General features: G+C 41.2%; 1 protein-coding gene across 2 annotated transcripts in view; it reads left to right on the top strand.

The window, feature by feature from the left end:
* The window catches only part of COG5 (component of oligomeric golgi complex 5), a 174,166-nt gene that overhangs the window by 143,571 nt on the left and 2,748 nt on the right, over positions 1-27,847 (top strand). The window contains exons 15-21 of one of the 2 annotated variants that reach the window (XM_030237724.2): positions 6,620-6,730; positions 8,078-8,140; positions 8,940-9,043; positions 10,394-10,631; positions 18,964-19,040; positions 19,526-19,652; positions 20,214-20,293. In XM_030237724.2, coding sequence (XP_030093584.1) covers positions 6,620-6,730; positions 8,078-8,140; positions 8,940-9,043; positions 10,394-10,631; positions 18,964-19,040; positions 19,526-19,652; positions 20,214-20,293 — 800 coding nt within the window. The remainder of the gene's footprint in view (positions 1-6,619; positions 6,731-8,077; positions 8,141-8,939; positions 9,044-10,393; positions 10,632-18,963; positions 19,041-19,525; positions 19,653-20,213; positions 20,294-27,847) is intronic. The other variant, XM_050970033.1, reaches the window with a different exon arrangement.

The following is a 27,847-nucleotide window of genomic DNA, read 5'->3' as shown; positions in this document are numbered from 1 at the left end:
ATTATTTCTTAGCAAAATAAATTCTGTGATTCAGAAAAGGACTTGGTTAAATGTTTATATATATATATATATATATATATATATATATATATATATATGGTAAAGGAATTGGAAGTTTTCAATTTTGGAACAGCTCTAATGAGAGTTGGACCATGTAAAGTTCAATTATAAACTTGCGTGGGGTGGTGAAATTCTAATCTCAGTTAATGCTGGACTCGATACTACAAAAGGCAGATGGCAATTAAATGAGTTGATTGTATTTTTTATGTGTAGGTGAATATCACTCAATCATGTTGAACCTCTCATGTGTCTTGGGGATGGATGTGTCTGCTCTCCACCTCTGGAGGTGCATTCTCCGTAGCTGGTTGAAACCAGGAGCTAATGGGATTACATATAAGATATGATTAATCATTCAGTCATTAATTTGGCAAGCATGAAAAATGCAATAAGCTGTTACTGTCAGAGGTATCAGGATCAACACACATTGTCCTTGAAATCCTCCTCAGACTTGGGCTGGCTGGATGACAGAAGGGGCATAATTTTCTGTAGTTGGGAAATTATTCCAAGTGTTTCAGGTTTAGGATTCTCTGAGATTCCTTAAAGGAGTGGGCTTTATAAGTGCTTTCTGATATCACAGTTGTTTTAAAGCAGCTCATTGTTTAAGCACCATGAACCATTAGTCACTTTTGGTTACTTGTACATTGCTTTTCTTGTCAGATGATTCAAAGACTTGGAGATAAATCCTGTCTTTTCTGTTACAGAAAGACCATTTGCTGTTTTTCTTCCATTTCTTTGGCTTTTGAAAATATTAAGGAAGAAGAACCAAAACAAAGCAGAAATAAGCCTGAGGAAATGGTTCAATGATTGCTGCTTCTTTTAACATGAATAGTATGAGCATGTTGTTCGGTCTTTTTCCTGGTCAAGGATGTAACAGTCCCTTCAATTTTTTCTTTCCAAAGTAATGATTATATTTTCTAAAAGATTTTTAATTTCTTCACTGTAGACCTCCTTTTCTATATTTCTAGAATATTAGATTTTCATTTTTCTGAGCAAGCTAAAAAATAATATTCTAGAAGCTACAAGAATGTCCTGAAGGTGCAATATGCATGGTATTATGTGCATTTTAAATTATTGCCAGATTTCACAGCTTATTCCTTTCCTCATGTCTTGAAATATTTCTTCTTTGCAAAATTAGAAGCCGCTCCAAGAACATAAATTCTTACTTATTATTTTTTCTTAAATTTTAGTTTGTTTTTTTTAGAAAGCAGAGCATTCATAATAATTTACCCTTATCAGTCAAGGATCCTACTTCCACTGACACTTTCATTCAAATCCTACACTTCAAACCTCTAAATTATGTCTCTTCTTTTTGCAAATTATCCTCTAAGTAACTAATGTTTAGGTGGAATAGCTAACAGAGTTCAGATTCTTCTGTATTTTTCTGCTAAGCGGTGCTTTTTTTTTGCAATAAGTAGAAAACTGATTCTACTAAACCTTTGTGTTTTTTAGGTGTGGAAAGAGATTGTAAAAGGTTCCTTCTGCAGTATGGAAAACATTAAACCTAAGAGTAAATCATCCCAATTATTTGTAGTTTATGGGCGAAATCCCAGGGCCAAGCCCTATTGACTCAGAAACTCTCTAAATGGATTCTGTGCTTTATAATAAGTTGTTGTGATCAGGCAGGAGGCCAAGTAGCAGATGGATTGATTGCCTTCTGCCAGAGGTATGGCAACATCAGCTGCATCTATTAGGAATGCATTTATTGTTGAAAATGTCAGCTTGACAACTGCAGTTCAGTTTGTGCTATCAAAACACTCTTTAGTCTCGTGATCCTGGACTTAGATTGAATGATTTGTTGAGAAGCCCTACTTCAGTCTTATTTTAGGATCTTCTCCATGCTCCAAAATTATGATGATGTTTCCTGCTCTAAAGAAAATGGGTTTGCTGAGGCTGTTTCAGAGAAATCAAATAAATGGAGCTTTCCAAAACTGTCAATAAGGATGCATAGGAGATCTTAGTTGCTAAGTGTGAAACTGAAGTTTTTCACAAGATATTAGTCTATGAAGAGAATAGTAGCAAACCAGCTCACACATCAGTGTCTCTTCTGAGCTGCCACCTGTTGAAAGAGGGGAGCGTTAGTCACTTTGATGCACTAAAAAAAATTACAGGAAAAGATGTATCAATAGTCTGAGCTTTCCTACAAGAAAAGACAAACTCAGTTAGCATTTCATTTATAACCCAAGGGAGAACTGATGATTTGATTCATGGCCTAATCTAAATTCTACTTTCATTGCTTCATGGTGAAAACAAGAATTTAATCCCAAAGCAATCTTATCATTGCACATGTCTCAACATGCGAGATCAAATTCATGCTGTCAAATGGCATGTCTGTTCTAAAGCATCAAACACAGAAAAGTGTCAAATCCAGAGCACTTAATCTGGTTATTTCCAAGACATATTTCCAAAGTAGGTCTATGCAAAGGGGTGCAAATACATTTAAAGGGTGAGAATGTATCTGACAAGACTACTAGGGATCTGTGCTACTGCTTTAAATTCCCTTTATAGATAGTGAAGGGAAATAGGTGCATACAGGGTGCATGTACTGTCTTCCCAAAGCAGGGGTTTTAAAATAACCTAGGTAAATTACTCAAGGAAGTTCTTACCTCTCTGCTTCAGGGTTTTCCATGTGGTCAGGTGAATCATTCCTGAAATTTTCTGTACTGGGCAGACTGACCCTAGATGAGGCACCTGCTCTCTCTGGAGGTGAAGCAGTGTAACTGTGTAGGTGTACTGAGGGATACAAACTAAAATAAACTATTTTTAGGAAAAACTTCTGAATTCGGTGAGAGCACACTGCCTGTCATGGCTTACAGCTTCTTGACCACGTCAGGCTGAAGTAAGACAGAGGGCCTGAAGTCAGCTTGTTCCTCTTTGTGACACATTTTTTGTGTATTGGCATCTAAAGGTGTCCTTTTTGGTTCAGCAGGCTACCTGATATCAGTCTACTGCTTAGATCTCTGATTCAGTTGAATTAGATTTAAAAACCCCCAAAATTCTTCTGTGCAGCTTCCTCCAGCTAGTCAGCTGCTGGATTGAACCTGCACATTTCAACCTCCTACTTTAGAGAAAACACTCATATATGTCAGAAAGGCACAGTCTCCCAGTGCTTCTTTCTCATTTCAGTTTAACAGGTGCCCTTGCTGTTTTTAAATGCTGCGTGGGACAGAAGCTCACATTCACATTTTTAAGGGCACCACGAGGCACAGCCTTTGTCCCAGTGCCTGGATGCATGGTAGAACAGTCCTGGCTAATATTGCCTGGTGGGACACGTCTCTGCCTCACTGTTCCTCACTAGCATCCCTTGTTGGCAGTGTGCTCCTAGCTCCTGTTGGCAAAGGGAGCTCTCGCTGACGTGTCACCCCTTGTAGAATTGATGCTTGCTGGGGAATGGGTGTCTGTGCTACTGCCCATGAAATTACTGTAAATAGTAGACAGGCTTGAGGTAAAAGCAGAAACAATTGACCCAGCTGAAGTGAGGAGTGTAAGAAATCGATTGCTGTACTTAAGGCAGATACAGAAACGTGGAACAATTGCAGTCCTTGCTGCTGCTGCTCATTCAGGTCTGGCTTCAACGTCGTTCCTTTTCCTTTATTTTCAGCTAGCAGGCTCAAACCAGACTAACTCCCAGGGTGACTGACAGCTCCCTGGAGATGGGATCTGGCCTTCAGCTGCACTTGGTCTTTCCCTGGTTTCCCAAAATAGATTCTGATTTGGGATGAAGTCACCCCTTCTGTCCCCCCTGTTTCTGCTGAACATAATTCACCCTTCCTGTCCTTCTGCATTTCAGGATATGTTTGACTGATTAAAAAAGCATCTGATTTTTTCTCCAGGGCCCTCATCATAAAGAAGGCCTGTGGACTGTATCTTTCAGGCAGCCTGAGCAGACGTGCATGGCCTTCACACTTATTTGACTTAACCTATTTACACAGTGCAATCCCCAGTGGCCAGATAACAGAGGAAAACTTGCACTACCACTGGGTTTAAATGCATAACCTGTGTCTAGCACAGAACTTTCAAAGTACTTTCTGTATAAAAGAGAGTGATAAATGTGAATTGTTGGTAAAAGCCTGTATTTTGGAAAAGAAACTGAGGGGTGGTTTATGTCTGTACTAAAAGGGCCATAAGCCTGGCCTCTGGGAGCCAGGGAGACACAATAATGACATTTTTCCTAACTGGATGCATGATTGTATAATGGATATAAGGGGTGTCAAGAATTCAGTCTGGGGCATTAGAGTACTGGAGTAATGGTAAACTGTCTGAAATCCAGACTCATGCCAGTGACACAGTGTTGGTACATGAACCAAACTGGACAGAGTGCAGAACTTTCTTGCCTTGAGGCAGAGTCAGAGAAACCATTGGGTGGCAGCAAGAGAGACTTCTGTAAATGGTAGGACACACCTGCCCATGTAGATTCCAGGTGTCCTCATGGCACACCTTCAGGAGAAACAGTCCTAGAGAGCCCTGGGCTGCCCAGTTCCAATTGCTAGTTACAAGAGTCAAGTTTTTCAGGCCTCTTTAGACAGGGGTTTTAGGATGTACAAGGGATCAGCACATATAACTGTCAAAGTTCAAGTGGATTAGTTAAAGGAAATCTAATATGGTAAAAGGATTAGTTGGTTTTAAGGTATTTTCAGATTTTGCCTGTGAAGCTGTTGTGCACTGTTGCTGACTGCAAGAATTTCTTGTTATTGCAGCAGGGTTATGTTTGTACTCATTAATGGTTTTACTTACCAGTTAAGCTTTTTCACCAGCAGGAGAGATAGAGTCCAATGTCTAAGAAATTGTGAATCCTTTACAGCTCTGAGGAACTGAAATTTAAGTGACTGGGATGCAAAATTTTAAAGGTTTAATAGTATCTTTTATGTAATAGCTGTAAATATGCAAAAATATAAACTAGTCTGTACAGTACTTTAAAAAGTGTGGAGGGGAAGGTTGTTTGTGTCTGGGAGGGTGGTCAGCAGGGTAAACAGGGCCTTTCTTTGCACAGCCGTTTTGTTATTAATTTGTGAAGCTGTAAATGTGAGAAGCAGAATTCTAAAAATCAGTCATGTGTGTCAGAAAGAAGTATCTAGAAGGAAACAGGGATGTTATTGCTCACATGGCTGTTTTCATCAGGGAGGCAGGAAAATACTGACACAGCAATATATTTTTCAACCAGTTTAAGGATACATTTTGATATCAAATAATTGAAGGTACGTTGGAAAAGATATTTCCTTCTACAAAGGCCTCAGAAACCTACTTGTCCTGAAATAATCCCTAAATTTGAAGAAAGGGAAGTTAACAGATATTGTCACCATAGTGCTGTGAATAAATCAGAGGTCCTGGGTGCTTGCAAAAACCTGTCTAAAACTTCATCATTAGCAATGCTGGAAAATACTAGGTAACTGTGCTTGTATGCTGTCTGTGTTTATGCTGTGTGGAAGCTATGGGAAATGTGGGAATAGTCTTTCAGTAGTAAAGATTCACTGTTTCTTCAAAATTTTCATGCTATGATTGTTTCTAATGTTATTAAACAATTATTATTGTGTGCTCAGTTTTAGTTTAGGAGCTTTCTGTGGGACCTACAACTGTGTCTAGGCACATTCCATGAAAGCCTCTTTACCATTTGCTCAGTGAGTTGAATATATTTTTACTGAGAGACTTTTGGAGCTAGATATCTTCAGGGATTTCCTGGAGGATAATTCTGTATCCTGAAACATAGATAACTAGTTGGGTAATTATATCTCAGTAAATCCTTCTATTAATAGGTATTATTGCTTTAATGTTTAGATGTACTTCTAGAATTCACATCACCATTTTTCAGTTCTTTGTATTTCTGCAGCTTTGCACAAGAAAAATTTTGTTTGTTGACCAATTGCAGTTTATTATATTTTAAATTACAAATAAATGCTGTGGTGTCCTTACAAGACTGTTCCATAGTTAATGACTCTTAATGTATCATCCTGGAACTTCCATTTCTGTCATAATAATAAAAAATGCATGCTTTGTGCAGTTTAAAAATGAAGAAATATTTCTTTGATTTTTGCTGAAAGATTCATAGATAAAACTCCTTAGTGACAGGTCTAGCAGTTTTGGTCCTTGTAGTTCTATTTTTCTGTTGACTAATAATCCTGTAATATATACAAAGCTCTAAGCCATCTATTTGAAAAAGCAGAGCTTTTAAGGAGAGGCTGGAATTGTTGTCAGAAGGACAGACTGAGGGCATACAGAAAATTGTATGCTGCTTATAGAGGAAAGCTGCTGGGAGCTTATTGGGCTTTGTCAGGTAGGTGATTACAGCTGATTCTGAGATTACAAAGTTGAAGTTTTGCTGGGACTAGGTATCTCCAGGAAATCTGGGTCTTGGTGCTGGTTTGGGAGCTGAGACAGTCTCACAGGGTTCCTCTTGCTGTTGTTCAGGCTGTTTAATCTGAAGATGGAAATTCGATGAATCAAGACAAGAGGTAAATGGAAGAACATTGGGTAGTGAGGGCTTGTGGCTTTTTGCTGTGTCATGGTTAACTCTGGGGAGACACACTGTTTAAAGAGTTGGTACCAAGAATTTCTGTGATCCCTGCAGCTGTCTACTCAAGGAGATGCCAGCCAGGTGATTGGGCCACTGACAGAGGGCCAGAGGAGGAACGTGGCTGTGGTCAATTCTCTGTACAAACTGCACCAGGCAGTTCTGAAGGTAGGCTTCTCTTGGCATTCCTCTTCTTGCCATGATGTTACCTTCTTGCTCTATCCTGTGCTTATGCTCCATTCAGTGGATGAGAACTCTTGACAAATAGAGCCCAATTTTGTGTCAAGAGCTGTGCATTTGTCCAGCTCTTTGAGACTGGGCTGGCCCTTGTAAGCACCACTGTATGACAAATGTCAATATTAGAAGAATAAAGAATATATTTCTAGAGAGTAATCACATCTGACAGCCATGATTTTGTGAGCATAAACAATTGAACTCTTTGTGTTTTCTTATCTGTCTTTGTGCTAATCAGGCTCATAGCCCCCTTGCTGCATCTGCTTCAGCCCAAGCTTATGTTTTTCAGGAGACCTTCAATGCTTTCCCACAATTGTGGCCAAACTGAAAAGAGGAAGGAAAGGGTGAAATCAAGAAAAGCAATAGCTCACAAATATCTGCATACATTATTACTGTGACTAAAGTCTGGCCTGGAAATTTTTCAGGACTAAGCACAGTTATGAATAATTCCAATTTACTGATTTAGTGATGCCAGTTGTTACACAGCCTTTGTAAACTAAACCAAACAGATATATTGGTAGTTGCAGTTAATTGTATTTAAATCCTAGCCTGATTAGAAAAAAGATCATGAGTATTTCTGATGTTCAAAGAATTTTAAAAAATGCTAAAAAGCCTATAAAATTTCTTTGGATTTTGCAAACAGATGGTAGATCATCTTTTAAGTCTGCTTCTTCTGTTGTACTTAGTAATGAACCTCATGTGTCTTAGTGTTGGAGGGAGATCTGATATGATTCAGTCTTTGAGTTCAGTACTTTTCTGGCTTAAAAATTGTGTACTATTGTGTAGCATGTTCAAGACTGTAAGGAAATTGGTAGAATAGTCCTTCAGATCATTCCTTGACTCTCAATTTTAATATTGTTTTAGCTGTACATAAGCAACTATTTAACATGTAGTGCTGTAATAGTCATAATACTGAGAAAGAACAACCATTCCTTCAAACGTTTGCCACAGAGCTGCTTGTATAGTTCCATGAATTCTATACTTAGCAGTGGGAGAATACACCCGTTATTTTTATTCTGATTCTCTTAGCCCTTCAGCTAAATTTCAGCTTAAATCCATTGAGTCATTTCTTTGCCAAGGCAGAAGCAGAGTCCATAGGAAATCTGAGAGCAAAGGATTGATGATGCACTGAAAATTCTGTCTGTATAAAGCACACTTGATAGTTATCTGCAAACACTCATTACTAAGGATAACTCAGTATGTTTTTAAATGATGATGACTATTATGAATTCTAAAAATTTGTTGAATGCTGACTATTAACAGTTATTTTACAATTTTTAGGTTATTACCAGTCAGAGCTCATTTCCAGCAGCTGCTGAGCAAACTGTCACAACTGCCTTAAAGGTAATTGAATGTCCATATGCTTCAGGGATAGGGCTGAGCTTGGCTTTGTTTGTTACACTTAAAATGGGCACTTATTTCCCACCTATTATTTTACATCAGTATGTTCAGTAACAGGTATACAAATACTCTGACATTTCTCATTTATTGTGTCTGCAGCTACATATGTGTTACCTGGGCCAAATCTCTGCTTGAGTCATGCTTGTATTCAGAATATTCTCCTAACGGCCAGGGCATAGATGTCATCTGGCTGTGAAAATAAATGTCTTTCTCTGCAGCATTCACACAGCAAGAGCTGGATCCTTCATCACCCCCTTCCTCCCCTGACAGACATCAAATTATAATTTTTATGTGACCTGGTACTTTCCTGGAGGGGGATGTGGATGGCGGTGCAGCCTCTGTGGCTGACAGCTCTCCAAGTCTGTCCTGCTGGGCACTGACCTGGGAGGGGTTGTGTGCAGGGGAATGAAGGGCAGCTTGTGTCTGGGGAATGAACAGCTGAGCCAAATGTGCTCCAAAACATGAACATGTACAAACCAGAGATGCCAAATTGCTCTGCACCTTTTTGAAGGAAGGCTTTGCACAGAAGCAGCAAGCAGCCTTATTTCTGTCTTTTACTGGTAAAATCAGTTAAAGAAAAAATATTATCTTTAGGTTCGGTTCTCCTATTTAGCATTTTCTAATGCAAAATAATAAAAAGCACTGATAAAATGAACTTTCCTAAGGTATTTTTGAGATGTCAAAATGCAAATGCTTCTAGTTTTTGTTTCCTTACTTCTGCTTTTTTCTTGTTCTATTTTAGGCAGTCCATGATCTAATGGGTAGTGCTGTTCAGCCGTTACTGAACTCTGTAGGAGACTCAGTGGAAGCTATTATCATCACTATGCACCAGGAAGATTTTTCTGGGTAACTAGAAATATCTTTGAAATTTACCATTGCTCGAGTAAGATGCCCTGCATGTGTGTAATAGATTGTTATTGCCACAATGCCCTTGAAGCAAGAGTGCTTGTTTGTTGAGGGGAAGGTGATGGTTTATGGTTAATGAACACAGGAAGCAGAATTACACCTATCTGTTGAAACAAATTAATCAGGCAGCATCTGTCTTCTCTCCCTCCCCCTTTTTTTATTCCTGTCTGTTGAGTAAAATTCATTTCAAATAGAAAAGGAAAGCTGACAAGAGGCCATTTTTGTGCTTAAAAAAGCGCTTTTGCTTTGAAAATGGGGTTTTTTTGGACAGTCTTCAGAACTGTCAGTATTCCTGTTTCTGAAAGCGTATAACTTGTGATGTAATAGTTAAAATTAACTTTTTTAAAAATTTAAATCTCAGGTTCAGTATGTTATTCTATTTTCCCAGTGTGTTTTCATTAGAATTTCCAGGATTCTTTACATGCCAAGATCTTGAGTCTGATGTGTAATTGAGACTTCCTTCCTAAATTTTATTTTGATTGTCATGTCTGTTCTGACATTACTTTTACCATCATCAATTGTCCTGTTTTCTGTCTTGAAAATTAACTGAAAATACTATATTTTCAGAGGTGTTTTGAATTTTCCTTTTGAATTTTTTTTAAACAACATTTTACCCTTACCCTCTTTTGGCACCAGTGGCACAATACCTCTCTAGGTGGGCAAACAGTTTCCAGACAAAGGCTAAGTTTTGTTAGATAGCCTGCGTGTTCCTCTAAGTTTGGAAGAGCTCTTTGACCTGACTGTCAGTCAAAGAAAGAGAAAGAGGATTCGTTTGTATCCAGGGGCTTCTGTGCTGCTTCTGTGGTGCTGACTTTGTAATCCTGGTTTGGAGGAATCTCAGAGACTTATTCTATACAGAGAACAGGTTTGGGGTTGACCAGCTAAATTACTAACCCTGTGACATATGTTTATATTTTATGCTCCTATTAGAACTATTAGACTTTTGAATAAACAACTGGGACATTGAAATTTAGGATCTGGATTTCAGGTGTAGGCTCCAAATGGAAGAAGGCTCTGCACGTTGGGTAGGAGTGGGGTGTTGCCCTTTATCTTGTTATTTCTTGTTTCATCTTTTAATTCTTCATGGGCTTGGCTGATAAAGAGATATCTTCTGACTATAGTTTCAGAGAGAGTTACATGCTCCATATTCTGAGGAGAAATGAGACTCTACAATTCATGTCATGACTTGATGGGGTAGGAAAAAAGTATAAAAGAATCCAGTAGGTTTTGGTTGTGTTTAAAGATGAATTTAGCTGCCCCTATTTCTTTTTCTTCTCTTGTTTTTTTCAGATCATTATCCAACTCAGGAAAACCAGATGTCCCTTGTTCTCTCTACATGAAAGAGCTTCAGGGTTTCATAGCAAGAGTCATGAGCGATTACTTCAGACATTTTGAGTGTTTTGACTTTGTCTTTGATAACACTGAAGCCATGGCTCAGAGAGCAATTGAGCTTTTCATTCGCAATGCCAGTCTGATCAGGCCCCTCGGAGAAGGTGGGAAGATGCGCCTGGCAGCGGATTTTGCACAGGTACCCCCCTCAGTGCTGGTTCCTGCTTTTTAGTGTCATTTCACTGATTTCACTGAAAAGTATCAATGCTTTTGTCCCCATTGAAGTGTAAACAGGCAGTTGTAGAGATTGGTACATTCCAGGTCTAAACGTCCTCTCTGATAAGATACTGGATCCTGAGAAATGCATCCACTAAGTCATTGAAGATCCCTCATCACTGTTAGGCACATTCAGGGAGGTCTGACAGCTTCCTGTCCAGGTGACTGTTGCATTTAAATTCAGCTGCATCTTGGCATGTTGTCCCACTTGGCCCACCTCTGTGGCATGTCCATCATTTGCCACCATTCATTCACTTCATTCTTTCTCTGTCTGCTAATGGAATATGGTGTGTCACTTCCTTAATCACTCTATATATCACGGTGCCCACAGTGGTTAATGGCTAGCTCAACTGCTCTGCAGTGAAGGAGACAAGCTAAAGAAACATCAATATCCTGGGCAAGAGCTGCCTATGGAAAACAGAAGGGCAGTTGTCTTGTGAGATTGTCTTCGTGACCCAATTGACTGACCTGCATCTCAGCTTTGCTTAACTCCTGTCCAGGACTAAACCACAAAAGAAATTGCCAGATCCATATCCACTACCTGTCTGTGTTATCTACTACATCAAAATTTAATTTGTCTGCAGTACCACTGTATGGTTAATGTGCCAAAGAATCAGGCATCCACGGATCAGTCTGAGGCTGCCATTTATTATTATCCAAGTGGAAAAGGGAATTAGCACCAGCTGTCTGCATACTGAGTGCTGATTTTGGCTGGTAGGTAACTGAGGTAGGAGAGGAAGGCAGGGAGGGAGGAATTGCTGCCACCTCCACTCCTTCATCTGGCTGCTTTGTATCATTTGCCTGTGAGTTACATACTCCTGAATAAAATTCTTTTATTCATTACTCAAAAATAGCAAATCAGCCCTTAACCACAGAAATGAAGGGGAAGTTTTCAATTGCTTTCAGCCAGAAGGTTCCATTCCCTTCTCTATTTTGAAGACAATAGCATAAAATTGGAAGCAAAAAAAGGACACTTGACTCTTCCTGTGGAAGTAATAGAGATAATTTTTGTCATTTATGCTAATTTTAACTAAAGTAAGTCATAGAAATTTGGAAAATATTTTCACCTGATTGTACAGTAAAAGCATCTGATCTAAGCACCTGTTATAATCTAAAAATATAACTTTGTAATAATTTTTAAACACTGATTTTTCTCATTCTGATATGGGCTACCTTTTAAGTGAAAAATGAAGAAATGTTTCTGTACAGTGTAGAGGAATTTGCTGGTCTTCCCCACTGTGATGAGTATAACTCCTCAAAGGACAGCTGTGTAGAGATAAATATTCTGATTTCTTTTGTACCACAGTATCAAAATAGGGTTTGAATTCATTCCTATCTTCTGCCTTCAACTGTTGCTGCATCTGGGGGCTTGTGTTTTTCTTTTCTTCACATTGCACTGTATTCTTGGCTTGTTTGAAAATGGGCTTAAGACAATAAATCCGTGTCCAACCAGCTGCAGGAGCCAGCTCAGTGCTCCCTCTGTGCCTTGAGCATCTCAGCTCAGAGCTCCTCTGGGTGTCCCAGGCTGCACAGGGGCTGTAGTGTCCAGAACAGCCTGGACACTCAATCCTCCTGCTCAGGATAGAAGGAAAAGGACTGAAACGTTTTGAAAGTGGACACTGCCTTATGTCCATGTTTTCTGGGATGTGTGTGCTCCTCCCAAAAACCTGGTGGATTTTGTGGTTGTGCCCACCATGCCAGCTCCTGGGAGCCTGGCAGGAAGGTGGTTGTTGCTCTGACCCAGCCAGGAGCCCTGGGTAAAGGCAGCTTTAGTGAGGACTAGGAGAGGTTGCTGCTGCTTTTGGCTGAGGAGGGCAGGGAGCAGGTATTTAGCTGGGCTGCTGGCTTGCTGAGAAGGATAAATTTTTCCAAATGGCCATAAGTGCTGTGTGCAGGTTTTTTTCAGTCCCAGAAAGGCACTGCATTGTTGGACTAAAGCCAAACCCAAAGGAAACAACCTGCCTGGAAAGATACTGTGTGTAGGAGTAGGTATGTTTATAAACTGGTTTTACTTGTCTTGTCTTGTAAAGTAATTTTGAATTTTCTCTACACAAAAAAGGGTTACATGTTCCTGCTCAGAACTGACTTTTGAGATCTAAAACCCCTTCTGGTATTTTGGGGTTGCTTGCAAGCAAAAGACCTGGGCAGAAATCTGTCCAGAAGCTTTGATTAATTTGAGTTCTTATTATAAACACACAGGCAATGAATCAAATAACCTTTGATTGCATCAGATTTTGGGTATCTCATGCTTCTTCACATTCCTTCAGGGCACTCACAGAGTTACAGCTGCCTTATACTCAGCAAGAATGGCTTTGGCTGAGAGTCTGATTTGAAAATTTTTGCACTGAAAACGTGTTTTACTGATAAGTTGCCTCAAAACAACAGGTGTCCACACAGAAGGGAGAAAATGGATTTCAAGTTCTCTTCATTCAGAACTGGGTTTGCTGAGGTGCATAACAGCCAATTTTCTGGAGTGAGCTTCAGCTACTCATACATTAGGTATTACAGCTGTAGCTCTGTTGAATTCTGTGTCTTGCCCTGTTTGCAGTGTCAGTGTGGCATTGGGCTGCCCTGTGCATTGCAGGTTTCTCAGCAGTGAGACCAGGTGTGTGCTACTGTGGCAGCTGTAAACAGAGCTGTGATGGGCTTGAAATGTGCCTGAATATCATTAATGTGATTGCATGTAAATCAGTGCTTACAGGAACATTGCAAGCCCTAGGAAATGTGCACAGCACTGCAAGGTTGTTATCAGTGCCACAGTTCCTTGGGAGTCTCATTTGAAACATTCCAGGCTGAGTTCAGCTCTTTTCATGCTCTCAGTCTTTATGCAAGAAATTGCACAAGATTACTTTTCAGCTCACTCCTGTATACACCCAAATCAGCTTGTTTTATTTGGTTTTGTATTTTCAAGGTGCCCATAATTCAATATTCACATATTTAATACCAAATTTCACTTTTTAATTCAGTACTTGTCAGACTGAAAAAAAATGTTCTCCTGGAGGCAAGCAAGCCAGCAAGCCCTGATGGTTTTCAACACTTCTGTTTCTGGGGAAACAAGTTCTTCTCCAGAGGACCTTTTAACTTGCTTGGTGTTCAGAGTTGTTACAGTACTTTGGCACACTTTGGGATTGTGGCTTGTAGTTCAGGCCTTCCTAAAACCTGCTGAAGTGCTGGAAAATGCAGCAAAGAGTGAACTGTGTTTATTGGTCCTGTTAGAGTTGATACTATCCTCTATATGCTTTTCTGTGTTTCTTATCTAGGCATGATTTATGGTTGGGATTTTTGGCATTGTTCAGTACTGTGGTCAGACCGTTTTGATAGGGTACAGTTAATGCTGCCACTAATTCTTCAAGTCTTTCTCAGAAAATTACTGCAAAATATTTAGGTTTTTTTGAATTTTCCGAGAAAAATGTTTTTATGGTAGAAGTTTACAATGTAAATTCTAGTGTAGAAGAGCTGTTCCTAGCTGCTGGCTAGACTAGGGTCAGAATCTGGTTTTCTGATTCAATATGTGACATTAAAAAAAAAAAAAAGCAATAATATTAGACATTTGGGTTTTTTAAAATGTAGACAGATTTGTCCATTTGATCAAACATGATGGTAGAAGTGTAAAAGTGCTTTTTATAATTTTTCCTAAAAAATTTGCTTTCTAGTTTCTTACAGAGAAATGAGAGCAGCAGGATTCTGTAATCACAGTTGTAGTCATAAAGACAGAAACTACTAAAGCTAAAATACATTTAATGTTTAGTGCTAATTATCTTCCTGGAAAGAGGGAATTATTTGCTGATGTGTGTTATTTTAGAGGTGTTCCAGCTGGAGGTTTTACTTAAACATCAACCGTTTTGGAATTGCTTCACTGGGGAGAAATCAAATTGCACATCCCTTCAAGGCCTGCTTCTTTCATATAATAGTTCAGCTCTTCTGCTCCCTTGCTTGTTAAAGCATTCTGTCCTGGTGAATGGCTAGAAAAAAACATTTTGAGGTAACATTTAAAAACTTGGAATTCATCTTGGCCAGGAGGAAATGTAATTGCTAAAAATTTAATGTTAAGATTTTCCAGCTGAAAGAACAGCTGTTTAAGTAATGAGAGATCTTGAAAATACCACAATAGGCACTAAAAAATAACTGCACTATGGGTTTTTTTAAAGCACTCTTCAATATATATGCATTATCTGTATCTAGACTATGTATTAACTTCACCCTTGGGTTGCTGAACATAATCCAATTAGAGAAGCCAGGCATGTGATGTATTTTTTTCAATATGGCCAGCCAGTGAATAGTTCAACAGATAATTGACCACCTAGCCATGGGCTATGGCAGAGTCATATGAGAAGAAAAGATAATATTGCCTTTCTGGGCTTAGATAGCATTAACCATTGAAAAGAAGCACGTGTTGGGCAGGCACCTGCCAGTGTGTCCTGCAAAGCATGGCAAACTAGCATGGATAAATCATGGAAAAGCAATGGGTTTTGAACAAAGCTAAAAGAAACAAGTCATTAGACCTTCTTCTGTTCTATCTGCTGCCTGCTTTTTGGCAAGCACATTCATCTCCTAATGCTCCCCTTGGATTCTGTGCTAATGACAATATCACATCAAGCCTCTGTGGTTGCAAATTACTGCTTGAACACCTGATTTATCACTGAATTTAACCTGGATGTTTGAATTTTCAAATTTGCAATTTGGAAGGGAAATTTGGAAAAGAAACAGGAAATGCTACTTACCCTTTTACATGGAAAGACCACGGGACGTGGCTGAGTGAAAGGCCTTGCACACATAATACAAACTCTAGCTGCCAACAGCCAAAAGCATGCCCTGCTGTAAGAGCTCCCTGGCAGGTTTGAAACCATTGCTGTGTGTCACAGCAGAGGCTGCTGCAGCAGAGCTCGCTGTGTGAATCAACAGTTGATGCCATTTCAGGTGATGACAGGTAACACAAGCAGAAGTGATGCACGCTCAGTTCTCTGCCCAATTCCAGCACCTTGAAAACAGCAGCTGTTCCAGCTGAGCTCTTCCTTCCCAGCACTTGCTCCTGGGGCTGGCACAGTGCTCAGCAGAGACACTAAACCCCTCAAGGTGGCCTCAGAAATGACTGTGACAGCAGAAGAATGCCATAGCATCCCACCGTGTCACTGGGCTCAGATAAACACCTAAAATTCAAGGAAAGAAAACAATCTTAGTTATTATGTGAATTATACTGTTTATTGGAGAGAGATTGGGTTATAACACAAAGACTAGTATTGTAAAGTTTAAAAAGAAAAGATTTTCTGTGGTTTATGTACATTTTTACCACATTAGTTTTCACTCATTCCCACTCTTCATGAGTCAATGTGAGATAGTATAGTATGCTGCAAAGCTTAAAAACAATATTTTTCTTTGGCAGCCATTACTTCACGAATCCACCATCTGCTGCCATTAAATCTATCTAGTTCTAGCAATACTAATAATTTCCTACAGCGAATAAAGGTTGAAGATGAAGTAATAGAATTTTCCAAAGTAATTTTTCTTCTTTGGTACTTAAAACCAAAAATTTTAATTTATGGAAACTACAAAGTATATTCAAGAGAATTAATTTAAATTTGTTTTAATAAGGAATTGGTTTAGCTGTAGAAAGTTTCACTTAACATCTCATTGCTTCATATTATGTTCCAGGAGCGAAACAATCTTTTAAAACTTATTAAGCAAAATTATATTTTGCTATGCTGTTATTTCTTCCCCCCCCCTTGAGTACCGTTTGATCTGCACATCTCTGTTTCCCCAAGTCAGACTGGCAGTTTGCTGCCTGTTATCAAAGTCTCTAAAGAACCTAAAGGAATTATCATCTCCCTGGTCCCTCACAGCTACAAGCCCAGAGCTCCCACCAGAGCTGGGACACCAGCTCCTGCAGGATATCAGTTGCTTCCAGCTGCCCCCAGCCAATACTGATGCCTGAAACAAAGCTCTGGAGGAATCAGAGTCTTGCTCCCATTTGTTTTTCAGGATCTGTAGGGTTCTTGTATCATGATACATTAAGGCATACTTGGTTAGCTCCTAATTTTGGCTGCTTGCTCCTGATCCTGTGTGGCACAGCAGCCTCTTGGCTCCCACCTGTGCTCCTGGGGCACCTGGGGGAGCAACACGCTGAACTTGCTGTAAGCTTCATTGCAGCTTGGAGTTGGAGCCCCTCCCTGCAGCAGTTCCTGCAGAGCCTGCCTTCCCTGGGAGCATGCCCTCACTCCCTTGTGCCAGCAGATTCAACACAGCAGCTGGTGGCCCCTGAGCCACAGGGACATTGATCTCCCACCTGCTGGCAGGAGAGGTCACCTCATCCTCAGGGTGTAGAGAGGGGCCATTTCATAGCCTAAAGATTTGGGGACCAAACAGGGCAGCAGGCAAGAGGAAGCCAGGATGTTACTGAGGTCTGGAGCCTTATTTCCTTACATCCTGGATTTTTTATTCACTTTATTCTCCTTTCTATCTCCATAAAATGCAGATTTCAAGTGGCCTGGAAGTGCCTGATGTAGGCAGGTACACCGAGTTCCCTGGGCTCAAGCAGTGGCTGTGCACACCCCATGGGAAAGCTCTGTGGGGCATTCCCCATTGCTTTCCAGAGCTACCCACCTCTCCTGGTCTGCAGGGGAAGCCAGGATGTTGGGTTGGACCCTGTGGCTTTCCCAGCTTTACCTGAGTGTCATGTAGGGGGTTACTCCTACCAACATGATCCACCTGACCTAATTTAGGTGTCCAGCTTGGGGAAAGGTGCATCATCCCCCCCAGGAGTGGCTGTTTCTTGCCACTGCCTTTGAAGAGAACCTGTAGATGTTGAGAAGCAGGTGAGATGACTCCTATCCTGCCAGCTGCTTTTAAAGAGGGATATAATCTTGAAGTATATAATCTTGATTTGCATTATTAAATTCTTCTGGGTTTAGATGAACTATGGCATCATAGTTCACTGCACCCTGTTCCTTGTTTATGCTGGAACCCCAGCACAGTTATGTGCTCTTGGTGAAGCTAGTGGGCCCAGCATCCATCTCTGTTTGAGGAAATGCTGCTGCTGCTGGAAAGAATAATAAAATACTATTAAAGACTTCACTGTAAATAGTGTCATATCACAAACACTTTGAAACTCGTTCAGCAATATTACTTACAAGGGAAACTCATAGTATGGTGGTTTTGATCCTGTTACTTATTATAGCTGTCATCCTTTGAAACTTAGTTTTATTGTGCATTATATGTAAATCAAAGTCTGAATAGTCTTTCAAGTTGGAGATTTTAAAAAACAGAGAATAAAGCTTGAAAGCTTGATCCCTTATTTGGCTGACACTTCAGGAATGCAAAAAATAAAGACTTCATCCATGTCTGAGTAAAATTACCTGCAGGGTTTTTTAAGTGGTGGTGTTTGTGTTGGTGTGCACATTAACTGAAATTTTGCTGTGTAATGTTCATGTTCAGTCTGGGATCCAGAAGGGAAACAGTTCTTTCTCACTTCTGTGTCCTCACTATTATTGAAGAGCCTGTGACAGAATTTAGATGTAAAAACCCAAGTGGAGCCTGGCTCTTCTTCAAGAAAGCTGAACTCCCATGCTTCAACAACAGAAAGTGTTTTAAACTTGTTTTTAAGGATGGCTGCTCTAACTCAGAAACCCAACAGTATGAAAATAAGTATGAAAATAATGGTCTTAACTCTTTAACCATGATTCCATATGACCCTTTGGCAATAGATCAGAGCTGCCTTCTATCTAATCTGTATAGGTTTTGTGCCCCAAAATTTGGGACCCACTGTTCAAGAAAGAATCATTTTAACCTTGTCCTTCACCCAAGGAAAGGGTACCCAGCTGAAATGTGCCTGCAGTTTTACTGCTTTAGCAGTGGTTTGTGGAGACCTGCCTAGATTTGCTTTGTTCCCAGGCTGCGGTCAGATTGTTGGGGTGTTGACACAAGTGCTTTATTAGGAAACTCATCACCAACAAAATTAACCTGCTGCAAGAAACAAAGCTTTAGTCTCAGAAAGCTCATGAGGCCCCTTCTGTTGTTATGCACAGACTGTCTCTATCATTTGTCACTAAATGCTCACTGTGTTGCCAAGAATAAGGCAGAAGTCTTGGCTTGGGCAACGTAGTATGAAAGGAAAAGACAGCTTCTTGTCTTAATTCAGCCACCAGATAGAAGTCACTGACTAAGTCTGTAAGTTTGGATTATTGCTTAAAGACAGGCTACTTCAGTGCCAGGTGTTATGTTTTGGGAGTATCTAATTCAAAAGGACCTGTTTGCTTTTGTAGATGGAGTTAGCAGTAGCACCACTGTGTCGGCGAGTCTCTGACTTGGGAAAGTCCTACAGACAGCTGAGGTCATTCAGGTGAGGTGCAGTCACAGCATGACTAAACTGTACTGCAAAACTGATTTATTACCTCCTGTTAGTTCTGATTGAACTGAGAGCTTTTTTGGCAACACCCACCCGCAAATTAGAAATAGATTAAAGTTCTTTTAAATTTTATGCAGAGTATAACTATGATTTAACAATCTTTGTCATGCAAATGTTGGCCAAATTGTACTTTTTTGTATTGCTTTCAGTACATCTTCTGTATGACAGCGAATTCTATAGTTACCTCAAATGTTTTCACTGAAATACAAAATTTACGGTCCTGAGTTGTTTAATTACAATAGGCAACTGCTCTAAATTTTTGCAAACTGGACCTGTGTTGGAAACCCAAGATGCAGAGTAGGGGCAAAAAACTCGATAGTTCTATCCTAACACAATACTGCCACCACATAGAGGCACTTTTCTAATGCATAAGATAAGCTTTTTCTTCATTTAATGAGTGTATTGTTACATTTTTCCAGACCACTGCTGTTCCAGACCAGTGAGCATATTGCCAGTAGCCCAGCTCTGGGAGAGGTTATTCCATTCAGCATTATTCTTCAGTTCTTATTTACAAGAGCACCACCAGAGCTAAAATCACCCTTCCAGGTAACAAGATCAACCTGTCTTTTATTTTCAGATGTCCTAAGGTGCAATGCGCATTGTAGTTTGCCCTAGCTGTTTTAGTTAAAAATTATTCAAATGCATATTTTATATAAATTTTGGCTTTGTTTTTATTGTGGCAAAGGCATTATAATAACTGGTTTACTAAACTGATTGATTGACTGATTGATTAATAGTAGGGATACAATAACCTGATATTAAATAGACGCTCAATTCTTTATTATTCTCTCAGCTCATAGTAGAAGTTGCAGACCTTTCCCCAGGCTGCAAATTGCCTGGATCCTTCTCTTGTAAGATGCAAGAAATCTAGATAAAAACCCTGCCAGAAATGGGCTAACAGCTGATGTAGGAGATGACCTCTGAGCTCCCAAATAACATACTGGGCTATTCCTGTTAATTGTCTTTGATTTCTTAATTCATTCTGCATCACTGTAGTATTGAGAGCCTCATGTGGCTTTCATTTATGTCATCTATGATTCTGAAATTGGTGTGTCTGTTTCCTTTTTTGCATTTTGTGTAATTGGTGTTTGTGTTTCTCTGTATCAGAGGGCTGAGTGGTCCATTGCCCGCTACTCCCAGTGGCTCGATGATCATCCATCTGAGAAAGACAGGCTTGCTCTCATACGGTAAAAATGGTGCTTCTTTCTCCTCTACATTTATGATAATGGAGCAGTAACTTAGCTGCACACTAGGACTCTTGAAAAGTAAAAATAAAATGTGCCTCAGGGGATGTATCACAAATACCATTACATTCTCTCCACTCATGGGATGAGTTGCAAAGTGGCAGAAATCTAAACTGAACTCTCCCCTCCACTGCCCTGTGCTCAAACTCTCCAGTGCCTTTGGAAGGAGCACATAATCCTCTTGTAAAGGAAGTAAAACATGCTCAGTGATGGCTTAAATTAATAATGAGTTTTTGGAAAACTGCCCCTCTCTCCTGACTGCTGGAAAGTCAAGACTGCAGCTGTCCTGTCATCTGTATCCAGAAAGAAAAGCTCTGAAAACCAATATAAATGTAGGTAGAAATCTGAAACTGGAAGACCCTTGTTACACACCTGGAATGTTACTCTTCAGGAAATCAGCCCATGATCTTTAGAAAGTAATAATTACATCAGATTTTTGAATTCTTGCTAGGGTAGATTACTTCATAGCTAAATATTATTTTGCATCTTAAGCTGTTAGGAAAAGTTATGAAGAGTCTTGTTTTTCAAATCAAGCAAAGTTTTAAAGTATGTTAGAGAGAGCAGATTTGTATGACCATGACAGAACCAACCTGGGGATCCTCAGGATTCAAGACTCAGATGATCATTTGGCTCCTAAAGCCCTAAACTTTCCAGCCATCTTCTCAGTGACCTTGGTGTCCCCCCCAGCAGTGACCTGGGACACACGTGGCTGCACCGGGCTCCATCTGGCCCGGGAGCCAGCTCTGTCCTTGAACCACCATGCATGGATATTGCCAGCTTTTGCTGGAGTGATAAAAGCTGACTTTTACATTCCAGCCAACAGTGATTGTGCCTCAGAAATTCAACTGTTTTCTGTCCACACTTCTAAAGCAGCCAAGAGGAGTCTGCTATAAATATTTTCACTTCCTGAAGCTGATAGCACCACACAGTCCCATGTAGTGATCAGGCCAGTTAAGGAGATACTAGTTGATCACCAGTAGATGTTATGAGGATTTATTTCTGAAATATTGAAATACAAGGTGTGTCTCTTCATATGTGTATTTTTTGAAAATCATGCTTGTGATTGGTCTAGTTTGTCTACAAAACCAGCTTTTCTTGAATCTCAAGCCATGACTCTGAATTACAGGGACATAGGTGATAGGTGTATATGTAATCAGCTATGAATATTTTGATTGTAATTTCTGTCCTGATAGTACTAGCAACTGGCAGTGTTGAATCTCAGATAAAGTAGGGAAAGTAGGGAATGCAAATCATTTGAGAACTGGTGGGATTTTTTCTGTTCAATTTGTTTTCCCAAGTTTGAAAATGCCATCCTTAAACTACAACACATTTTTGTCTTTGTCTGCAATTAAATTTCTTCCAGACTGATTCAGTTAATGGGCGTGCTGGTGGTCATGTTCAGACACTGATGAATTGTTCTAACCATGGAGGCATTAAGGAAAAACCTTGGGATGAGGCTTTTAGGCTGAGACAGTGTCATGCATTAGACCAAGTAGAGAAGCTGGAATACTTAACTTTTCCTTTCAATCCTTTCATTGACTCCTTTATTAATTTTTCATGGCTGGTTATCCATATGTAAGGCAGGCAAGCAGACATCGGTCACTAGTATGACCACGAATCACTCATATTTTCTTTAATACTCTACTGGAAGATTTCTGAGCCAGCTCTTTGTGTGTCTCATATGAACCCAAGTTGAGCAGTAGCCCAAGCTGCTCTTCTATCAGTCACCATCTTCAGGCTTTTTCCACCTGTAGTTGTTCAGCTGTGTGAGTTGAACTTTGGATGTTTGGAGCCCTCAGATCGCTGCACTGGCTTACATCAAGATATTATCTTTTTGTTTGCTGCAGCCTTGCAAATGGCAATTTTGTACAACTTCCCTTTGTAACATCTGTGCAATTACTCTAGGGACCTGCTGCCTAGATATTAATTTCCTTGTGTTACCAGGATCCTTCTAGCCTCATATTAAAGCTAATTGGAGTGCTGCTTCCGCTCTGTAGGTCTTAAATGCTTTGCTTGCAACGTGGTGTGAATGGTATGAATTAGTCCCATTCTGAGCATTTTTGTGCATTTCCTTCTGCCTGTATTCAGCGTGGGGGTGGTATTTACCTGGCCAGAGGTATATTTGCCAGACTCCCTTTATAGACAGCAGAGAGAAGCAGGCGCTGCTGGGGCTGATTCATCTCATCCTGAAGCAGGTACCTAAAATAGGTCAGTTGCATTGTGTCCTGAAAGCTCCCATTTTCTCTGTTCAGTGAATGGAGTGTGGGCTGGGATGCAGGAGCTCTCTCAGGCAGCCAGCTGCCCTGCAGACATTTAAAGTTAGGTGAGATGACCCTGCTGCAGGTATCCTTCCTGAGCAGGGATTGTGTTGAAAGGAGCACTTCTTTAAGTGGCCGGGGCAATTTTTTTCTTTTTCTTTTTAAATTAAGCTTGAAAACTCAACTTTTCTTCCATAAAAGAAGCCCTATTAGACATGACAGGATTTGAGCGAGCCTGAAGGACAGTTCATCCATTCAAGGGCCAAATTCTTACCTTTACCATTAGACTGTGTGTAAAACCCCCCGTTCAAGCTCGCCCTTGCTGAAGCAGAGTTGAAAGCCAGGCCCAGTGAAGGGTTCATTTCCATAAGGAGCTGCTGTCCTGAGCTGGGCAATTGCTCTGCCCACTCACCTGCCCGGGGCAGGGACAAATGGCAGCTCAGGGAGCACGGTGAGAGCCCCATCTGTGCTGGGCTCAGCCTGGCTGGGCAGATCTGTGTGCTGGGCTCAGCCTGGCTGGGCAGATCTGTGTGCTGGGCTCAGCCTGGCTGGGCAGATCTGTGCTGGGCAGAGCCGGCAGCCCTGCCGGGGCCGTGCTGGGTGAGCGCTGCCCCTGCTGGGGCCGGAGCGCGGCCGGAGGAGCTGCGGCCCCGCCGGCCCCTCCTCCACCCCGAGGGGTGCTCCGGCGTCTGTGCCAGCGCACGGCCCCTTTGATCTCTTCATTATGCGGGCTGCAATTGCCCTGCTCCTCTCTCGTCCTACAGGTGATGCTGCTGGAGGTTCTGCTGTTCGGCTTTACTGTGATTTTTATAGCGCTGGATTAAATAGACCTGGTGTCACACAGATGTGCCCTTACACAGCAGATTTTCCATTTTGTGCTTTGCCCCAAAGTTTGCAGAGCAAACAGACTTTTACCAAAATACTAAGGAAAAGTATTTTGGTAAATTACCAAAATACCCAGCGTCCTGCAGCTGCCCTGCTGATTGATCAGGGCAGCAGTGCACAGGGTGCAGTCCCAGTACTGAGCAGATGGATGATCCCTGCCTCTTCTGAAGCTCACCAATGTAAAACTGACTCCATTTGACCAAAGGCAGAGCCCAGGAGGGTAGCACTAGGATTCACATTTCCATATAAGATTATTAATTAGAGTCATTGTAAGGGATCCACATTAAGATCCCTTAAGAACCACAACCCAAATCATACTTTTTTTTCCCCCTTTTAACTCTAGATATAAATCTTCATGGGTTCAAATAACATTTTGAAGAAGAACTATCAGGGTCTTATATAATCAGCTTGTCCTGATTTCCAAGAAAGCTCATGGTTTTGCTCATGCAAGTGAAGTAATTTAATAAGTGCTTTAAAATCCTTTTCCTTATGTGGGAGGGCATCTTAAACTTAGGGCTTTTTTTTTTTTCCTTACTTCTTATGGCATTTTTAATGAAGCATTAATATATGCAGAACATCCCACCAACCCTCCTTCCATAGCTCTCTTTTACAAACAATATTTGTAATGTATACCATAGCTTGTCTTTTAAAATAGAAACAGATTGCTGAACAGGTTTTATGTCCTTTATTAGACGAGAAGATGCTGAATTTAGGGCATTATTTAGTCTAATCCCTTCAAGAGTATGTTTTGTTTATTACATAAACAGGTTTTCTTCCATCTTAAAACAATAATACAACTATATTTTACATCTTTTTATATGAAACAGCTGTGATCTCCTCTGTGCTGGAGACTTCATGATAGTGCTGGTTATTTTTCCACAACTACTTTGGCATGGGTATTTTTACAGTGTCCTCAACAGGAGTGAGCCTGCCTTTCTAAAGACAAGATTTTAATGGTAAACTGGTGCATCTAAATTGAGTCCTGTACTGCCAGCATAAGCTCATTTGAGCTAGGTCTGCTAAAGTTTACCAAAATGTCATGGAAAATTCTGCATTTCAAGTATTAATCAAGCCCCTGAATTAATTAATCTCCCCAAATTAGAGTCAGGTAGGCTTCCCAGCAGCTCCTGTGATGGTCCACGTTGCCCAGCTCAGGCAGCCTGCACTGAAGTCTGGCTGCATGCAGCAGCAATCATCTTGCTTTGCCACAAGCAACTTCCTGCACTGTCCATGTTCTGTATGCTGCAGTCCCCTGAAGACTTCTTGACTGTCTTCAGCATACCAAAATTCCCATCCCAAATGAACTTCTGGAACCATGTCTACTCTATGACCACTGGTGCTGTTAGTTACCTCTTCCAGCCCATTCCTCCCTCTCACTCTGGAGCAATCTCGCCATTACTCTCTGGACTCCAAACAACCTTCCTCCCTGGATTCATGGTTTGTGCCATTTTGCTACCTGGACCTTTTCTTACCAGGAATGGTCAGACTTCCTGCTGTGTCTCCGTGGTGTCATTCCCGCAGGCAGCAGTGCAAAGGAGTTTTCTGAGCTTGACCATGATTCCCTTGTCAGCTGGTAGGGTGTGGAGCCCCAGGTGACTGTGGCTGCCTCTTTGCTACCAGCCTTTAGCAGCTGCAGCAGCTTTTCATCCTCCCCTTGGCTGCTTTCCTGCACCTGCCTGTGTGGGAGCAGGCTCCCAGCCTTCCCTGGGTGGGCACAGGGAGCAGGGAGTTCTCCAGGCCACTTTGCTTTACCTGTTCTTTCACTGCTTCAGGTGAAACCGTGAAATTATGAATTATGAATGGCTTTTTAAAAAACAATTCAGCTTCAGAGCATTTAAATACTTCTACTGGAGATGCAGGTGTGGGACACAGGAAAAGAGTGAATGCAGTTGGAATATCCAGAAGGCTTTTGTTTTCATTGTTTAGTGTAAAGCTGTAAAAGGTCTCTTCTAGAAAAATGCCTGAGAATTCACTTAGAGTATTGACATCACTGATTGTCTTTGGAGTGGATAAGAGTTGTGATGCTCTTCAGGTTGCTTACATTTGTGAAGCTTGACTCCATCTCTTTGAAACAATGCAAGCAAAGCCACAGTAAAAGAGCAAGTGCAGCAGAAGGGACCTGCAAAACTCCTTTTATCTGCCTCTGGAGTTAGTTTTGTGAGTTAAATCAGATTCTTTTGGGGCAGGAGAGAAGGAAAAAAGATAAAAGCTTTTAGAAGGTGTGACAGTGGGACTGTAATACTGCAGCATGGCACTTAGCATAGCCTAAATCTCATTCCATCTTGTTTGATCTGATGGGAATAACAGTCTGGCAAAGGATTATCAAGGGCTCACATTGAGTGGTTTTGGGTGCTGCTTTTAGGGTAAAGGTTCTCCCTTTCATCTATCTGGTTATCTCTGTAATCTTTTTCAAGGGCTTTTTCAAAGCAAGGAGATAAATCAGTTAACGGGTAGCAGTGTTACCATCTGGATAATGATGCCAACCCACAACTTCACCAAGAGGTGTTAGAGCTTCCTAAGTTAAGCAGGTCAATATGTTTTTTTTTCTATTTTCAGCTTGTGATGATTTCAGAAAACTATTTGGGCCCACAACAAACTCTGAGGAGTGTATAGGATGGAAAAGACAGGGATACTGCTGAGTGGAAGGGGAGAGATTAATCAAAATAAATTACAGTTACAGTAAGAAAACTCACAGGAGTTTCTCAACTGTCTTTTTAATACAAGGGACAATTCTTTGTAGCAGCTGACAAACATCTAACATGTGTAACTGCTGACCAAAGCACTTGAGTGCTGACTTGAGTGGAAATGTGAGACATTTCTGACTCTTCTGAAGCATCTCCACTCATCAGGATGGCATCCTTGATGGCATCCTTGACCCTTCCCTGCCTGCACCTCTTATCTGCTGCTCATGCTCATCACATGTGGGCCCCTCATTGCTACAGGAGGCCAGTTTATCTAAAAAGCACAATTTTCTGCTGTCCCATTCCCCCAGTTTTTCTCTCTAAGTCTAGGGGTTTAAAATAAACCTGTGGATATGCCTAATCTCTCTGTAGTTCATGATGCTGATGGCCTTTGCTGGGAATGAAGTGAGCTGCTCCCAAAGCACTTTGTAGCTGCAGCAAGCAGTGTTTTAGTTGCCTTCTTCCCTATAGACCCTGTGCTGCTCCCCAGGGACCATTGGGAAAGAGCAGACTGAAGGTTTTCAGGGAGCTGACCAGGTGCAAAATGTCAGGTTTGCTTTAGCTGGATAAAATAAATACTCTTTCCCTGTCTTTCTGCCTGTAACAGATTGTTTCTCTGTTGTGGTTTGTTGCTGTGCAAAAAATTCAAAGTGATTCCTTACGGTGTATTTGTACCTGCTGGGTACCCTTTAGCGGTAGCTCACAAGGAAGTTGTTATCAAAATTTAAGAGCTCTCTAGTGCACCAAGGCCATAATGAGGAACTGTTTCTGTGCTCAGTAACTTTATTTTTCTGACGCATCTCAACTCTCCAGTCTTCCAGTCCATCCTTCTTTTATCTCCCTCCAGACAACATGTCCTGGGCTTCAGCAAAGAGAGACTGTAAGTCTGGATACTGCACGGGAACATGGGGAGCTGTGGTGGGAATCCCCTCGTGCTGTGCTGTTCCATTCCCACCCTGTGCTCAGAGGTGAAGCTGCCTCGGGTTCTTTGGTTGCACAGTTGCACACTTCACTCTCTCCCTGTCAAACTCCATGAGCAGGGACTGCAGGTGGGGACAGCCAGCTCCTCCTGGTGCTCCCTGCCAGCGAGGCTGATGGATCAGCGCCGGTGGGAGCGGGAGCAGCCCCAGGACCAGCTCCTGGGGCCAGGCTGCCATGGCTGTCATTGGCTTCCAGGAACCCAAAGCTCAGACTCCTCTCTCCGGAGGAGTTTGAGGCTCTTGGCCTCAGGAGCATCTTCCATTTGCTGATAAATAAACTTTGCTGGAAGTTCTCAGCCACACTCTGACACAAGTTATTGAGGAAGGGCCAAGCACTTGTTTACTCACAGGCATCCAAGTGTACTGTGACCCTGCATCTTCCTACCATCTCCTCTGGTTTGTCAGGTTTGGTGGGCTCATCTGAGGCTTCCCAGAGCTGCAGCATCACACAGGGATCTTTGCTGCTCCTCTCTTACCGTCTTACACCAGGAGAAGCCTCTGTATGTGAAACATGGGCTGATTATCACTCTTCAGTACTTCTGCTTTCTTTAAGCCTTGCCTGATTCACTGCCTACTGCTGCCAGCTGCCAGCAGGCATGTGCCAGTGCTGCCTTCAAATCCATCAACTCTTCGTGCAGGAACGCAGGGTTCCGCCAAAGGCTTGTTTGTTGGAAGGAGCAGCAAACATAAATA

Source organism: Serinus canaria, chromosome 1A (genome assembly GCF_022539315.1).
Source record: "Serinus canaria isolate serCan28SL12 chromosome 1A, serCan2020, whole genome shotgun sequence".
In the NCBI taxonomy this organism is placed as follows: Eukaryota; Metazoa; Chordata; class Aves; order Passeriformes; family Fringillidae; genus Serinus; species Serinus canaria.
This window is presented reverse-complemented; position numbering and strand designations above follow the sequence as displayed.